The sequence below is a fragment of the Coregonus clupeaformis genome, chromosome 21, assembly GCF_020615455.1.
Source record: "Coregonus clupeaformis isolate EN_2021a chromosome 21, ASM2061545v1, whole genome shotgun sequence".
Classification (NCBI taxonomy): Eukaryota; Metazoa; Chordata; class Actinopteri; order Salmoniformes; family Salmonidae; genus Coregonus; species Coregonus clupeaformis.
Window position 1 is genome coordinate 30213788 of NC_059212.1, and position 17766 is coordinate 30231553.

At 40.9% G+C, this 17766-nt stretch overlaps 1 protein-coding gene across 1 annotated transcript in view; it reads right to left on the reverse strand.

Moving 5' to 3' along the window:
• Positions 1-2997: 2997 nt before the first annotated feature.
• LOC121534825 (laminin subunit gamma-1) overlaps positions 2998-17766 on the reverse strand; it is a 29810-nt gene continuing 15041 nt past the window's right edge. Inside the window, exons 12-27 of the mRNA XM_041841380.2 lie at positions 17045-17233; positions 15743-15988; positions 15325-15478; positions 14916-15058; positions 14352-14530; positions 13985-14141; positions 13069-13274; positions 12544-12623; positions 12114-12251; positions 11792-11936; positions 11225-11374; positions 7274-7388; positions 6937-7136; positions 6462-6620; positions 5902-6001; positions 2998-5675 (exon numbers count right to left, since the gene is read on the reverse strand). Coding sequence (XP_041697314.1) covers positions 5419-5675; positions 5902-6001; positions 6462-6620; positions 6937-7136; positions 7274-7388; positions 11225-11374; positions 11792-11936; positions 12114-12251; positions 12544-12623; positions 13069-13274; positions 13985-14141; positions 14352-14530; positions 14916-15058; positions 15325-15478; positions 15743-15988; positions 17045-17233 — 2618 coding nt within the window. The 3' untranslated portion in view covers positions 2998-5418. The remainder of the gene's footprint in view (positions 5676-5901; positions 6002-6461; positions 6621-6936; positions 7137-7273; positions 7389-11224; positions 11375-11791; positions 11937-12113; positions 12252-12543; positions 12624-13068; positions 13275-13984; positions 14142-14351; positions 14531-14915; positions 15059-15324; positions 15479-15742; positions 15989-17044; positions 17234-17766) is intronic.

The window sequence follows — 17766 nt, forward strand, 5'->3', positions numbered from 1 at the left end:
CCTGAGAAAGAACCTGTAAAAACTACTATAAAACAAATTATAAACAGGGTAGTTTGGGTCCTGGATGCGGATATGACATAAAAATACTTGTTTACAGTTTTATTTATGTTGGTAACCAGTAGATAATAGCAATAAGGCACCTCTGGAGTTTGTGGTATATGGCCAAAATACCACACCCCCTCGGGCCTTTTTGCTTAAATCTAATGAGGCACCTACTACAAACCAACAGTTGAAGCTATACATTTCTTCAATAATGTGTTCAATGGTTTTCAATAAAAGGCTCAACTTGATTGCTTTTTTTTATCCAGGAAGTCCCATTGAGGTCAGAAAACCTATTTTATATGGGAGACGTGGGAACTGTTCAATACAATGTCTATAATCTGCCAGGGTCTGTTTTATTTGGAAACCTGAATTTGTTCCTGAGCAACAGCACTTTGGAGAGACAACATTCCCTGAAGTAATAATAGCTTTTTCCATCTCCTCAAATGGTTGGCAGTTTATTTGCCAATCCACAATGAGAATGATTCACCCACTTTGTGTCTGAGCATATGGACAGTATTGTTTGGCTTTGGTTGGGGAACACCCTGTAAAACAGTTAAGCATAATAACACGACAAAAAGGGACCCTAGTCAGTTACAGGTGAAAAAACTGAAATACAAATAAAAAATTAATTTCACATATCATGCTGTATACAGTATTTAATAATATTTGTTCAATTCACAAGGCTACTTTTTAGTCACCTGTTCAATCAATCTGATATTTCTATTTTGCCTCCTTGGAAACAACTTTCCATGATTGAAATATTGTACAGATTACACTGAATGTATCTTTCACTGTTCTATTGCCACACCCTTGGTATCAGACATGTGGCCAGACAAACAGCAATAGACACATCCTTCAGCGATGAGTAGATACCTGATAAGAAAAAAAAGGTGCCTAAAGGCTAAGAGTTTTGTACTGTTTGCAAATGGCTGCCACACCCTTATAGTGTCATGCTCTGACATGGTGTGTGCACTAGTCATACACACACACACACTCACATACACACACAGATGGAACCGCGCCCTAAAAGCCACACCATTCCCGACACGCACAGGCCCCTGTCAACACCACATCCTCAGCTAATACACACACAAACACACAGAAGCTGTATGTACAAAAATAACTCTAAAGGAAAACATGTAGACGACACATACAAGAAAGCAGTTAGATAGATATTTCTTAGCAGTTAGATAGACATTTCTTATCTGTGCAGTGACACATTAAGACGGTGTCAATTCAATGTTGAATTGTGTCATTCAAACACATCAATAAACACTTAAGAACAATTAAGAACACCATTTAAAAACAAAGAAGTAGCAGAGATAGTGCTATGACCTGGTCTGAAACCTGACTGGTGTACATTTAGAATACATTTCGTAGTTCAGAAGGACCTAAGTTGAGTATTTACAAAGGATTCTAGAATTTCTGCTAGGCAAGAGTTTGAAAATGGGGCGATAATTATTTAGGTCACACGGGTCACCACCTTTGTGAAACCTTTGTGAAGGGGGAGTATATGAGCTGCCTTCCAGACCCTATGGATTGTACCAGAAATAATTGTATTCAAATAATTGTGAATCCGACATGGTTATACTCAAGTCAGAAATAGTGGTCCCGGCTACAAGAGCCAACCGCGACTTGAGATAAGCTTTGCCAGTGACAGGCCGTAACCGAGCTAGTCGGAGTTACCCGGGGCTAGCCTGCTAACGTTAGCTCCAGGATCCAGCCAACACGGTGTGTTAAGAACAGCACTAGCACCATTGCCCTAAACTAAAACACTTAAAACAAATGTGTCTTAAAAAGTATAAAACACAGAAGCACTCTATCGCCACTCTCTGTTTCCTACTTCCTAGTCACGTGACAAACCAATACGGTGAACCCAACATTGAAATTCAGAGGAAATAATGTCCTTTTCGAACACACCCCTGAAAATGTGGGTCAAGTCCTGGCTGATGAACTCATTTGGAGGGTGAACGAGGGGATTTTTCTGAATCTTTTTTTGGGATCATGAATGCAGTAGCTGAAAATAAGTGTTGCATCTCATTTTGAGAACACACTGGCATGTTTCACTGCACAGACAAGAAACATTGTGGCATCTATAGGCATTCATTCAAAGTTCATATTTTTGTGCATAACAGTTGCTGAGATACATCTTCCATTTATTTTAATGTACTTTCAAGACTATCATCAAATCAATAATGATTTATAAAACAGTGTTTCACAATCAACACAAGGCAGAAAATCCAACCATAACATAACTGGGTTGTTCTGCCAATTAAGTGCCTTTTTAGTGTAACTTAGTGAAAAACTTGATTTCACATAATTCTAACATTGTCATAAAGAGCAAATGTTCAACTTAGTAAAAAAACACATTTTCCCATCTCAAGAGGTTAAATACAAAATGACCATATTGCCTATTAAGTTCCAAATAAAGTAACAGGGTTGACAACTTTATCTTAAATCAGCCATTAAGCCCCTTGTGACAGGGGGGATGGAAGCTTGTGTGCAACAGAATACAAAATTCACCTAAAATAAATATATTGTTAAACCATTTCTAGCATGTCCATCTATGTGTAATAGGGTTGACGTGATATGCTCGACCCACAAAACACCAGAAAATGGCCAAAAGAGTAGAACCAGCTAGTCTTTATTCATATTAAAAATCTGATTTATAGAATGTTCCATGTAGTCTATTGTAAAGGGGACTTTATTTAATATAACAGGCTTTTAAAATGCAATATTTGTGCACGTCTACATTTTTTTTTTTAAAGGCACTCATTTCATGGAACGACCCAACTAATAAACTGAAACATATTGTCCCGCATGTCCTAAAGACTAAATAACCTCACGATAAAACGACATTGCGGAGTAGATGAATGAGAAACACTGTGATATTTCTGCAAATGCAATGTACAGAACACTGAGGCAGCATGACACTCAATTCAATCACACATCAACTGAAGAGTTCCCGTAATTATTTTTTATTATTTCAATATTACGATTGAATTTACAGGCAAATGGGTAACAAGCTGGGTTCTCAGGTCCTTACAAATGAAATGTTTCAGTGAATAGGTGCCTTGTATTGTATTGTACGACAGAACCAAAACAGAACAGAAGATGCCCTCCATAGCCAAAAGACCACAAAAAGATTGTGCAACACATACATATCATCTACTGGAACAAAATAATACAAATACTTGAGACATTATAAATTAGAAATACTGTTTTATACATCAAACAGTATGTGCTGCACATCCATCCACAGCAGTGTGGTGACCTGGAGGAGTAATAGAGGGTAAAGATGGTTCACTGCAGAGGAGATCATTTTAGTCCCTGCCACATCATCTATAACATTTTGCAAAAACTTAGCTAAACATAACTATCAAACAGATAACATGATAGAAGGCTAAGGAAAGGAGTGAGTATAGGTGTATTGAGGATATGAGCGATGTTGAATGGGAACTGGGAAGGACGAGTAGTTTCAAGGTTATAACCTATATATTTACTGTATGGAGGCTGGCTGACTGATGTTCTGGACCCGTCGACAAAATCCCTGCTGTTCTACTGAAATGTAAGGACACCATGTAGTGAACGTTTGAGGAGACGAGTGCATGTCTGAAATGTAAGGACACCATGTAGTGAATGTTTGAGGAGACGAGTGCATGTCTGAAATGTAAGGACACCATGTAGTGAACGTTTGAGGAGACGAGTGCATGTCTGAAATGTAAGGACACCATGTAGTGAATGTTTGAGGAGACGAGTGCATGTCTGAAATGTAATGTAATGTGTGCGATAAACGTGACACCCTTATTTAGGGACTAAGTGATGTGAATATTACGATCACATATTAAGGCACAAAACACTAATAAAAAATGGTTAACTAGCAACTTGTGACCAAGCTTATTTTCTTGGACAAGCATATAAATTCAGTAAAATGCAACGTTAGGCTTAATGTAGACAGATGGCTTCTTTAGGGCCATCCCTTACACATACAAAAGGCAAGTCCTGATCAAGGGTAAAGGTTCTTGTTATAAAAGCATTAATCAATTAACTTGGTGACCACCCACTGAGAAGTAAATACAAATGAATAATGGCAGAGCTATGAGGCAACAACACTGAGCCATGTATACAAGCAAGCATATTATACCACAGAACTTATCATATATATTTATATATTATGTGGAGGTTTCAGTTGATTGTTTTTGTGATAGAACCTATACGAGGTGGCTGTTGGGTCTTGGGTTTAACAATCAGCCAGCCCTGAATCATTTAAGCATATATTTACACAAATAACAATTCCTCACTCTATATCATAATAAAAAACATTCACACAAAAATATAACATTTGAAATCATTATTAGCACCAGTGTATCAGATAAAGTCTTGCTACGCAAACGTACAAAGTTGCATAGTGTAGAATTTTGCCTTGTAGTGTAGAATGTTAATGTGTGATTTGCAGCAAACCTGTACTAAGCAGCAGCTTCGGGAGGAAAAAACACTCAAAAATCAAGTGTTAAAATAAATGATTTAAATGATATTTAACCATGATGTTTCGCTGGGCGGTAGAGGCCTGTCTCAACTGGCAAACATATCAGAGCCATTTTAAAGACCCACTAGCTGGTTTCATTCAACAGCTTTTCAGTTGTGCATGTGGAACAGAATGTGTAGTAGTGTTGAATACTGTAAAAATGTATAATAACAGGAATACTTTCTCCATGCAAGACATGTAGCTTTGGGAGCGAATGGAGGCAAATCAAACAGAAACTTGAGGATTCCTTCACGGTTTGTTTTTTTAAAACAAAATGGTTGATAACACAGAGGATGGCACATATGTATTGAAAGTTGCTCAATACCTATAGCAAAACAAATCTCTCACAGACAAACCATTCCCAACATGCCCTTGCGTCTAGAATGATGGGTAAGGATAACTTGTTTGATACCATATCAAATAAAAAAAGGTTTATAATATGACACAGACCCATCTGAAAAGGCTGAGGACATTTTTCCTTGTTTTCTCTGTTGGGGTGATTTAGGTTGTGATTCCTCTTCATAGTAGTGTAGGAACAGTCTGGAGGTGGTGCAGTCATGTGGGTTTTCATTACTCTGGAGCGAGGTATGCCACCTCTCCTAACCGGCTGCACCTAAGGAGAATGGATGCACGGTTTTTGTCGACCGCCCTTAGTTCATTTCACGTTCTGCTGCTTATACTCTTCCCTCTTGCTTTCTTTAAAAACATGAAACAAACAAAAGACCAAAAAATACAAACTGTTTTGGTAAAAAGGTGGCATTCTGTCCGAGTGTTAGATGTGGGAAGGAGTGGTACAGACGGGATATGAGGAAGGGTACAGGGGTTGGGATAGAGGGTGGGGATAGAGGGTGTTAAGGCCGCTCTAGGGATGGGGTGTTGAAGCAGCCGTCGGGTAACGTGTTCTTGATGTCGTTGAGGTTGGCGATGTCAGACTGGATCTCCCTGATCTGCCTGTCGTAGTCAGTGATCATCTCCTCCTGGCTCTTGGCCACGTCGTTCAGCTCCACCAGCTTGCGGTCCAGGTCGCTGTTCGCCATCTTGTCCTTGGCCTGCTTCAGCGACCCCTCAATCAAGCCCAGCTTGCTCAGGTCCACCTTGTCAATGTTGCCTGAAAAGGAAATGAGGAGGTGTAAGCTTTAGCTCAATGATTTAAGACTGTCAGTACAGCCATTTTGACTTGTGCAAGTAAAACCCTGACTGATGGAATATTGTTTGGTTACACACGATGCACAAGCCAGAAACAATGACAGAACAGAATCACAAGACAATTATATCCCTGCTTGTATTCTTACACCTACAGAAATAACCAGTTTGCTAAATCAAATACCACTCACCCAGTGACTTAAGCAGGTCGTTGATGGTGTTGAGAACGGTCCTGACAGCGCTCTTGGCTTTCCGGGCATTGTCCTCAGCTTCCTTCGCATTGTCTGATGCCTGAAATACCAAAACAACATAGTTGACATGTCAGAGTCAGGATTCCAGACCACAACGAAGATAGTTGTAAATCAATAAACACTTGTGAGGTCCTTTAACCTTCAGTAGCTTGCTCATCCACTTCCTATTGCTTATTGTTTAGTCTCATTGTCTCTAAATAACTTTGACAAGGACTGTACACATTTTGCAACTCCAGCTCTGTGTAGACTGCTTCTATGCACAAACACTCAGAGCTCTTAGGGCTGATTTCCAACCCAAAGAGATCTTCTAGGAATTCCTAAGTATTGGGTTCCTAAGATTATGAGAATCTAATGATATCAGTGGATGTAAACAACAGAGCCCCAGACACAGAGTATTCATCCCAAATGGTACCATATTCCCCTATATAGTACACTACTTCTGGTCAAAAGTAGTGCACTACACAGAGTGCCATTTGGGATGCGCCAAGACAGACACGCACCATGCTAGCCATCATCATGTCCTGGTCAGCCTCAGCCTTCTTCTTGGCCAACTCTGCCTCTGCTGCACTCAGCTGGTCCATCATGCCATTGACCTCCCCATCCAGCTTCATGGTGTCCTCAAAGGCCTTCTCTGCATCCGCCTTGGTCTTAGCAGAGCCCTGTGGGGTCCACAGGCAGAGGGGGACAGAGAGGGATTAGTGATGTTGACAATTTGAAAGTAGGTATATAATTTATTATAGGTTTAATCGTTTATTATGTGAAACATCAGATGAGAGGGGGACATAGAGGGTTTATTCTTTTATGTGAAACATCACATTAAATCATCACAAAAACAAATCAACAAAACATTTAATCTACTGAGACACCATTTATAGACACTTTATATCAAGAGCCACCATTGATTTTGGCCCTGCCATTTCAGGACTGTAGCATAAACAATGGTAATATAATGTATCTAGCTATAATATAATGTACCTTCTGCACAGCGCTGGCTATCTTCTCGGCCTCCTCCGCCTTGCTCTTGGCCTCCTTGGCATCTGCCGCTGCGTTGCCTAGCGCCCCCTCAGCCTGCTTAGTCTTCTCATTAGCTGCAGCGATGGTGGCGTTGATCTCTGGGATTCTCTTCATGGCGTTCTCAGCTGCCGTCTTGTTGTCGTTCACCCTCTTGTCAAAGTCTGTGTTGACAATGTAGAAGGGCAATGAGAAGACAGATCGATTACGTATCTAATATGGGATAAAAAATACTGGTGACTCACTATGGGGCAGAGAGGGACCCTTCCCTGGCCTCTCTACCAGTCCTGTTCCTACGTACCTCTCAGATTTCCCAGAATGTCTTGGGCCTCCTGATAGGTGGACCTCCCCTTCTTGGCAGCCTCCTCAGCCAGCGCCTTGGCAGCATCAGCACGAGCCAGCAACTGATCTGCAGTCTGCAGGGACAGACAGAGAGAGAGAGATGGGGAATCTGTCATCAGTCCGGAGTAAAGTGAAGTTGCCCCTAGACAATGATCTTGGGTCAGTTTCCCCACAGGATGTTATGGGTAGGATTGGGGGAAGGGAAGCTGATACTAGATTTGTACCTATGGGAAACTTCAGGCTGGAGCCATCAGTACCATTGGGATGAACTGTTAACATGTCCAACAAAAACAGAAAACCCCCCATGGCTCTACAGCGCGACCAAATACTTTGCTGTATGACCTGGAATTTTAGTTTGGGAGCACCAGTGTGACCAAAAGAAAATCCAATAATAAAAGCAATGCGTAACAATATTTCGCCGCAACACTTGCTTCCAGTTCCCGGGCCACACTCACCAAGCCCTGCCCACCGTTACTGAAGCAGGCAGCACACAGTTCCTCCATGCTGTTATTCTCTCAGCATGCTGTCAATTCATGCACTCAACATATTCTTCTAAAACAAGAACGATGCTGCATTCCATGTTTTCTCTATTATACTATTACGCCCTGCTCACATTGGCAGATTGAAGTGACTCACATTTTTTGCCATATCCGATTCTAATCTGTTCTTTTTCTTGCAGTCTGGACAAAAAGCACATGGAATCGGATATTTCAAGCCACCTTCGTAGGTGGTTTGAAGTCAGATACAAATCCGATTCCCGGTCAAATCTCAAGTGGTTTTTAGACTGTTATTTGGCATATCTTGTTGCTTGCTAGCTACTCTGTTGACAGTTTGAGGTAGCTAACTAGCTTGTTAATTATTTACAAACAAATTAGTGAATGCGCTAGAAAGCTAAACAGCTACCTAGCTAGCTAGTTGACTGCTGTGGCCAACCGAAAAGGACTCGTTTTAAAGTTGGATAACCTTATCCTTTGAGGCTTTGAACATTCAAAGCAACTGGGAAACGTGGCAGGCTTTGTTGTCACCTTAGCTTGCTATATCGCAAGAAAAATCTCAATATTTGGATGACAAATCGCAGTAATAAGTTTAGTTTAGTAGTACGTTTTTGCCCACATTGTGCAGCCCTACTAACAACTTGCCAACTTTACCAGTATATACACACATTTGGTGTCACAGAAAGAAAATAAAATTGATATCTTCTTCAGGATATGTGCTTCAAAAGTAAGTAGGATTCATATAGGCCCAATGTAGGCTGTATCTCAATCAATAAAATAAAATAAATGTACGTGGCGCTCCTAACTTTTCTTAGTTAGTAGCGCCAGTGCTACCAATGAAACATGTTAATTTAGAGCCCTGCATATTACTCAATTCATTTGAATAATTCAGGATTTACGGCTTGCTCATTATCACTATACTTAGTGGCTGAACGAGTGAGGAGGCCCATAAATACTGTGGTAATTCGTCACATATGCAATGTGGTCATTTTCTATTTAATGAGGCATGCTAAAGCTAACCCCAGCTTTTTCAATGGGGAAACCATCACCTTACAAGGTATACATGCGAGGCATAGATCACATGTTGACGTTGGTCTATTTAGAACAAAGGTTATAGACACAAGAAAGAAAGAGAAAGTAAAGGTAGTGTTGCGAAATTCTAGTAACGTTCCCAAAATTTATAAACGTTGCGCACGTACAAAACATGCATCCGCCAGTTTTCATGCAAAAGATGGCATTTATAAAAACTGAACTTCACGTGAGAATGTGCTTAACTCCTCGTAAATATCTAATGGCTGAAGTATTGTATTGCAAGCAGGCAAGTAAGTAGGCATATTTTGTGCAAATGGGGGATGTGATGACACGCTAGAGCGAAAATCTGTTTTATTTTTGGAATCTAAAATAATTAAGACATAGGAATCTATTTCCTATTTATTTTATTTTCATAACGATTGCAGAATAAATTCCTCACCTTTTCTGGCCGTGATTGGTTCATATTCCCGTACAAATCTCTCATTTAAATTGGGCCTAGTAGCCAAGTACATAGATAGGCTATATGTATTTCAAGTTTCGCTGTATGCGATCCAATAGGCAGTGTGGTTTATAATAGGCTGCACAGTCAAATTTAACAGTTGAACAGGCAGTTGATCTTTTACATTGAAGTATGTATGCTACCACTGTAAGTAAGCTACTGCAATTACACTGAAAATATAAACGCAACATGTAAAGTGTTGGTCCCATGTTTCATGAGCTGAAATAAAAGATCCCAGAAATGTTCCATACACACAAAAAGCTTATTTCAAGTTGTGCACAAATGTGTTTACATCCCTGTTAGTGAGCATTTCTCCTTTGCCAAGATAATCCATCCACCTGACAGGTGTGGCATATCAAGAAGCTGATTAAACAGCAGTAGGTCCAACCAGCCTCATAACTTACTCAACATTGTCAGGAGAGCACCAAACAAAAGACAATGACTAAATTGACAAAACTCATAAATGGAATGAAATAAACAAGAAACGCGTTTCTCACAAGTGTAGCATAGGTTGTGCACTCTGCAAACAATGTGTCCACTCCGACAATGACAATAGAAAGACTGGAATAATAATATTGAATGCATTAACAGAAATTACCGTAACCAAAGTAACAAACATTGTAGATTAGAAATTATAGGTAAATGTACTACTGATGATATATGTAATGGGGAATTGATATACACTAACAATCAAACGCAAACAATTAGAACAATTAAGTTATGAATGTGCACAAATTGGCGGGAGAGAGCGCATTCTGGAGAGAGAAGTGCTATACAGAGCCCTCCGCATTGTAAAACAATTTGGGAGGTGCATGGCGATGCGGTACAGAGCTTGATTTGGCCTCTGCATGCCTCTGGAGGCTCCACAATTGCGTCACACCCTCCAAATGGAGCCTCCGACCACATTTTCGGATCAAGCACAAATTGGCTTTTAGTTTAGGCCTCCGCAATGGATTAGTTCACTGAGATGGGTGCAAATATATATATATTTGTTACTGCTCGACTAAAACAATCTTAGTTAACCAACGCCTAACGACCAAACAATCGACCAGTCGACTAATTGGGGTCTGCCCTACTATTGATGAATAAAATATTTAAAAACAATTAGTATTTTGCATAGAAGTGTGGGCAGTGGCATTTACTTTTAAATTGTTTCAAATATACAATCAATCTTGCAGAACGCGCGGACAGTGTATGGCATGCATGTTTAGCTTGAAAAAGTCACTGCAAAATATCCAAACATTCTGCCCACACCTCTACAGAAATGTTATAAAATTTGCCATTGCTCTTTCTTTTAGAAACCACCGTGGCCTAATTCCAATAGTTCAAAGTTACACAGCAAATAATGGGGCGTTATCAGCACTTTTATTTCCATGACTGATCAAAACTGGTTTTCTCATGGCTCTCTCTTGTCCCTTTGCAGCAGACATACGCTGAGCAACATGTTTGGAACATCGAATCACAATAAAATCACAGTACCGAATCGCAATATACATTGTATCGGCACCTAAGTATCGGGATCATATCATATCGCAAGGTCCCTGGCAATTCCCAGCCTTAGTGAATGGAGGGTGTTTTTCAGGCGGAGGTATAATGCTCGTTCACTCGCGCTCAGTTTTAGGATGGGTCGTATTTATAACGGGAAACATGCGTATGTGAAACGTAAGTATTCCTTTCATAAATGGCGCACGCAGATATTTAGTGTGACATTTACAAAATTGTTATGAGGCCCCTGGTTTTCCAGATATCCTGGTTGGAAGATTCCTGGAATCAGGCTGGAATAAGCAGGAAATCAGGGAATCCTCCAACTGGGATTTCTGGAAGCCTGGGAATTTGGGAAAGTTATCAAAATTTTGCAACCCTAAGTAATGGTCTCCTGTCCTACCTGCTGCTCAGTCTTTCCCTTCTCCAGCAGCTTGCGGACCTCAGTCTCCTTCCCTTTCAGGTCGTCCCTCAGGTCATTGTATTCATTCTCGGTCTTGTCAATCAGCTTGTCCAGGTCTGACGCCTCCTTCTTGATCTTGCTCGCTTCATCCTGTAATCAGAAGTCAAGGTAAGTTATCCTTCAAGACTTGGAAACGACTTCAGTAATGTCCTGATGGCCATTAACATTAAAATGTTTACATTTTAGTCATTTAGCAGACGCTCTTATCCATACTGGTCCCCCGTGGGAATCGAACCCACAACCCTGGCGTTGCAAGCGCCATGCTCTACCAACTGAGCTACACGGGACTGTATGTCTTGTGATACACAAACCCTTTCAATGAATCTGGAGAGTATCCTGTCACTCATTCGAGACTGGGAACATATTCCAAAGGGTTGTTTCATCAATGAAGAGACTCCTGATGACGGTGCCTGCGTCCCAAATTACATCCTATTCCCTTTCTAGCGCACACATTTTGACCAGTAGTGCACTATTTTAGGAGGGTTACAGTCACTTCATGTAACTGACCTCCAGTGATTTGGTGTTGAAGGGTGGCAGGCTGGTCAGGTTAGCGTAGATTTTCAGGGCTTTGTCGCCTGCCTCCTCTGCCTCAGCATGCACCTTGTTGGCCTGTTTCTCCAGGTTCTTAGCCAGGTCCTTTGCTTCATTGTACCTGAGAAGGTGAACATGACAGTTCCGATTATAAAACTGGTGAGGGGATTTGAACCTGTACTAGCTTATGACATGTTCAGGACAGAATCAATGTTTGATCCTGAAATGTGATTTATTTTGATTTAGAAAATAAAGGAGGAATCATCATAGAAAAGTGCTGTTGCTGACAGTGACATACTTCCTGTTGAGCTCGTCAATGTCTTGGTTGGTCTTGCCCTCGCCATCTAGAGTCTTGGTCAGCAGGTTGAGAGCCTTGGTGGACGTGTCGTTGGCATCCTTGGCGATCTTCTCGATTTGATCCGCATCCATTTTATGTCTACAGAGGTAACAGGATGAGGCTTATATTTTTCATAGACTACGGGACGGGGCTTCTTGCAGCTCGAGAAAAATAAGATCAAAAGTGGTGATAGTGTTCACACGCCCAAGAATATACGTTTTTCTTATGGTCTACCAATTATATTGATTTAATTTAAGCAATTCTTATTTAATTTTTTTGCATGTTCCACATTTTTCAGCCAAGAATAGCACATCCCAGACCACAGGGTGGATTGTATGGGGCAATACATTTCAGAGAACAACAATTGTTTCATCATTGTAGCAGTTCTTACTTGTCGGCCAGATTGCGAGCTTCCTCTGCCAGAAGAGTCATGTTGTTAGGATCTGCAGTGTTTGAGGGTGTTTTGATGTCCTGGGCGAGAAAAATAATAATGTATGAAATCAATGAACCCCCGTTATAATTCTTTTTCATGCAGGAGGACATTGTTCATTGTGCTACGGGAACAGATAAGGACTGGGGGTTTGTGCCACAAAAATAGACAAATAACATTATGCGGTGAGATCAAGCGATGGTGTTCCAAGCATAGAGATCCTACCATACATAATTGTATTATTTGTTTTATACAATATTCTACCATATATGATCCGTTTTTAGAATGAAAGTGTTAATTTTTTTGTCATGTTGCTAGGATGCTAATGTCCATTCTAGGGATTAAATATGTAATTATATTGTTCCAAGCAGCATGACAAAAAAAGGAAAACTTTCATTCTAGAAACTGATCATATATGGTAGAATATTGGACGAATATTGTATAAAACAAATAATTTCTCAAAATGATCATTAGGGGATGACCGACCAGTTTGCTGATGGCCTCCTTGGCCTTATCCAGTTCTTCGCGGGCGCGGTCGACCAGGTTCTCAGCGTCTCGGACCCGGTTGTGAGCTTTGTCGGCCTGGGTTCCCGTGTTGTCCACAGTGTTCCTGATGTTCTGCAGACGGTTCCACTGAGTGGTCAGCGTGTTGTTCAGGTTTCCCAGGCGCTCCAGCAGGCCTTTGTCTACATCTGAAAATATAGAACAAGAAGGTAATAAAAGTAAATTCTACATTATCCTCTGATCCAGCACCTGGGACAAGGTTTTATGGATGTGTGTATACCAACCCACTACATAACTGAAAACAGCATTCACAACTCACATTCCTGAATCATTTGATTTAACTCTACTGGGATAGAACAGCATTCTTTCAAGTTAATTAGGCTGAATACATCTTTAAAAATGTTAAATGGACATAAGGGCCTTGTACCCTTTCTTGTCTAATTCTAGTTGTTTCAAGCTAGTGAGACCTACTTTAAAATATAAAAACATTTTTTTAATTGATATTTTATTTATTTTACCTTTATTTAACTAGGCAAGTCAGTTAAAAACAAAGTCTAATTTACAATGACGGCCTACCTAAAGGCAAAATACCTCCTGCTGGGATGGGGGCTGGGATTAAAAATATAGGACAAAACACACCAACAACATAGCATGGCAGCAACACATGACAACACAGCATGGTAGCAACACCACATGACAACAACATGGTAGCAACACAACACGGCAGCAGCACAACATGGTAGCAGCACAAACATTATTGGGCACAGACAACAGCACAAAGGCAAGAAGGTAGAGACAACAATACATCACGCGAAGCAGCCAGAACTGTCAGTAAGAGTGTCCATGATTGAGTCTTTGAATGAAGAGATGGAGATAAAACATATTTAGAGTCTTGTACCTTTGCTGGTCTGAGCCTCCTCCAGCAGGTCCATGATGGCTTTCTCTGCCTGCTTCAGACGGTCCTCAAAGGCCTTGTCACTGACAGTCTCTGACGTGGAGCCCAGGTTGTCAATCAAAGTCTGCAGGTCATGCAGCTTCTGTCTCTGCTGGTTCACCTATGTAAGAGTAAAACCATAAGGGTTAGTGCGGTTGCCTATGCAGCTATACAGACATGTCAAGCACACAACTTTACTAAATATTAAAACAAATATTTGGACAGAGACAGTGAAGAGAGACAGGAAAGGAAGGAGGAGAGTTGGTGTGCTAGAACTAAACTTTATTTACAAAAATAATCAACTGACAAAAACAACACCAAGAGTCTTTACCTTGTCTCTGACGAGAGAGTAACAAGATGGACACTGCTGGCAGCCGGGAGTAGAACGGTTGTAGAAGTAGTTCTCCTCACACATGTCACACCTGGCTCCCACGAAGCCTGGGCGGCACTCGCAACGGCCATCGTCCTTACATTGTGTCGTGGAGGAGCCCTCTGGGTCGCAGTCGCACGCTGAAGTAGAGGAAGAAGAGAGATGAGAAACTAAGCAAAATTAAAGAGGCTCGTAAAACATGAGTGTGATTCCAGAGTGGAGGTTTGAAAAGCTACAATGACAAATACAGAGGGGAGTCTTCAGGTTAGAATGATATTCTCTTCACATCAGACAGTATCACAAACTCCACACGTGATATAGTAACGCACAGTTTCTTAAAACTGCATTGTTGGTTAAGGGCTTGTAAGTAAGCATTTCACTGTAAGGTCTACACCTGTTGTATTCGGCGCATGTGGCAAATAACATTTGATTTGATTTGATTTGCAAGCCATAATATGAAACGTTGTAAGAGTTTAATCAAAATAGTAGAGGATAGATAAAGAAGAAAAAGTATGTTAGACATACGTTTGCAGCCAGACGATCCGAATCCAAAGAAGTTGACCTCGCAGTGTTCACAGCTCTGACCGGTGACGCCGGGCTGGCATTCACACTGACCGGAACTGATGTCACACTGACCATTGGTGGACCCAATAGGATTGCAGTTGCATCTGTCACGACACCAAAAGAAAATCAAGGCATATTACAACTTAGCTGTGAAACATAGCCGTGAACACAATCAGACAAGATAGAGCTTCATATAATAGGTAGGCAGTCATATTTATTGGTCTTTATTTTTGTATCAAATGTGAGAAATAAAATAAAAATTAGATTATACATTTATTTGTCTTTTCTACAAGGGAGTACCTTATTGACTACTCAGAAATACTTCTACTAAAAGCTGTAAAGAGTGAAGGTCTCCAGAGTGGGTACTAACCGTACACAACCTGTTCCGCTCTGCAGGTTGAAGAAGCCAGGCTCACAGGCACTGCAGTCCCTGTTGGTGACGTTTGCGAGACACGGGCACTGGCCTGTGACCTGTAGACAGCTGGTCTGTCTGTCCACTGTGCCATACGGAGAGCAGGAGCAAGCTGGGGACAGGAGAGACAAGAGAAACCCATGACTACCACTGCGAGCATCAGTGATCTCTGTATAGTATGTGGAACTGAACTGTACACAGGATAGAATGGAATATAATACTTTGTCTATTTGGGGACAGGAGGGAGGAGAGAGAGACCCATTATCACCGAGGAACACATCAGTCAATATCCGTCATATCTGTACAGTATGTGGAACTCAACTGTACACACACATACGTTGACCCACACGTCATGCTGGACATTTTCTCATCTTACGTTTGCACTTGTCGTTGGGGTTGGTGGCCAGAGGGTTTCCATAGAAGCCATCTTTGCAGCGGTCGCAGAAGAAGCCGTCTGTGTTGTAGATACACTTGAGGCACTCCCCGGTCTCTCTGTCACAGTTGCCCACAGCGTTGGGGTCGATGTTGTTGCTACACTTACAGGCCCGACACACCCTCACCGGCCCGTTCTCCCCCAGGGGGTCTCCGAAGAAACCGTCATCACACAGCTCACAGCGCTTGCCTGGGGAAAGATGCAATTCATAGTTTGGATTACGTGATTAAGAATATATTTGAATATCTAATAAAAGGTGCCATACCTACAACTTCTGAACCGAATTGAGAAATAAGTACATACAATAAACACAATTTGGAACATTCATGTTTTTATCCATTTACAAAGTTTCAGTTTGGTTTATTTTACGGAAACAAATCCTGTTTATCATCTGTTAATAGAAAGAAAATGGTTCAGGCCACCTTTATGTCTGTATTGGATTATGGGGATGTTATTTCCATGCGTGCTGCAGCATCCACACATAAACCCTTGGATGCTGTATATCATTGTGCCCTTAGGTTCATTACTGGTTCTGGTTTTAAAACTCACCACTGTTCCTTATATCTAGAAGTAGGTTGGGCCTCTAACCGCCAGAAGAGAGCAGCATTTTATGTTATTTATCTATAAAGCGTTAATGCAAAAACTTCCAATGTATCTGATATCTCTAATCTCTTATAGAATTACTAATTATAAAACTAGGTCAATGAATTACATTACACTTCTGATCCCCCCAGTTTCTAAACAGATTGGAAAATGCTCCTTCAGTTATGTTGCACCTTATATGTGGAACAATTTACAAAAAAGTCTTAGAATGGATGTTCTAGTGCCTCTTAGACAATTCAAAAAATCTATTTCTGACCTTTTAAATGTTAATTGTGATTGTTTTTCTTAATGCGTATATGTCTTGTGTCTGTGTATTTGTATGTTTTTTTTTTTTTTTTGTATTGTAAACAGGGCTCTACTGCAAATGAGACCTTGGTCTCAGTTGATCCCCTGTATAAATACAATTATTTCAAAAATAATAATAAACATTACTTAGTCTTGAATTGTGATTAATAGTAAATAATTAAAACAGTATTTTCGACTTTCAAAACTATCTACAGACTATTCCAAACAGTTGATTAGAACCTGTGGTTCTAATCTATACATCTGCAAAGTCTCGTCTGTAAAGCCTATTGTCGGTTTCCATCCCAGATTATTTACATGTTTATTTAAAAAAATTAAATCACAATAAAAAAGGATTACCTGTGGTTCCTGTGGGACAGTTGGTGCAGACAACCTCCTTGGTCTTGGGCACGACAGCACAAGTGGATCCTCCGGGACAGGGGCAGGGCTTGCAGTCACTGGAACTCCCCACAGTGGAATCTCCATAGTAACCATCTTTACACCTCTCACAACTGAGCCCAGCTGTGTTGTGTTTGCAGTCACACATCCCTTCAAACAGACATCAAACACACACGTCATGTCTCTGATTCAGAGGGGTTGGGTTAAGCGCGGAAGACACATTTCGGGTGAATGCGTTCAGTTGTGGAACTGACTAGGTATCCCCTGTTCCCTTTCCCTAGCTGCCACCAGGGGGGAGTCTAAGACTGATGAGAGTTTAAAGGGCCCCACTATTTTATATCCAGACAACTTTCAATAGTAGATGAGGAGAGAGTAGGCTGCCTATCAGTCATGTTTTAAACCATTGGGCACACAGACAAACCTCTTTATAGCAGAGTGTTATTACTGGCTGATGTTGGTATGATCTGTTACTCCATGTTCTGTTCTATTATAACAAGGACCTTTAAAATGTTGAATCTTCCACTGTTCCAAACAGACACATTTAGCCATAGCAGATAGAACCCCAGGTGGCTCCTGGCTGGGTCATATACCCAACCAGTCATGTGGTGATTGAGCACTCGTCTCCAACCTCTACTCCTTGTTGTTTCCCTATGGGCCCCGCTCTACAGTAGTGCACTATATAG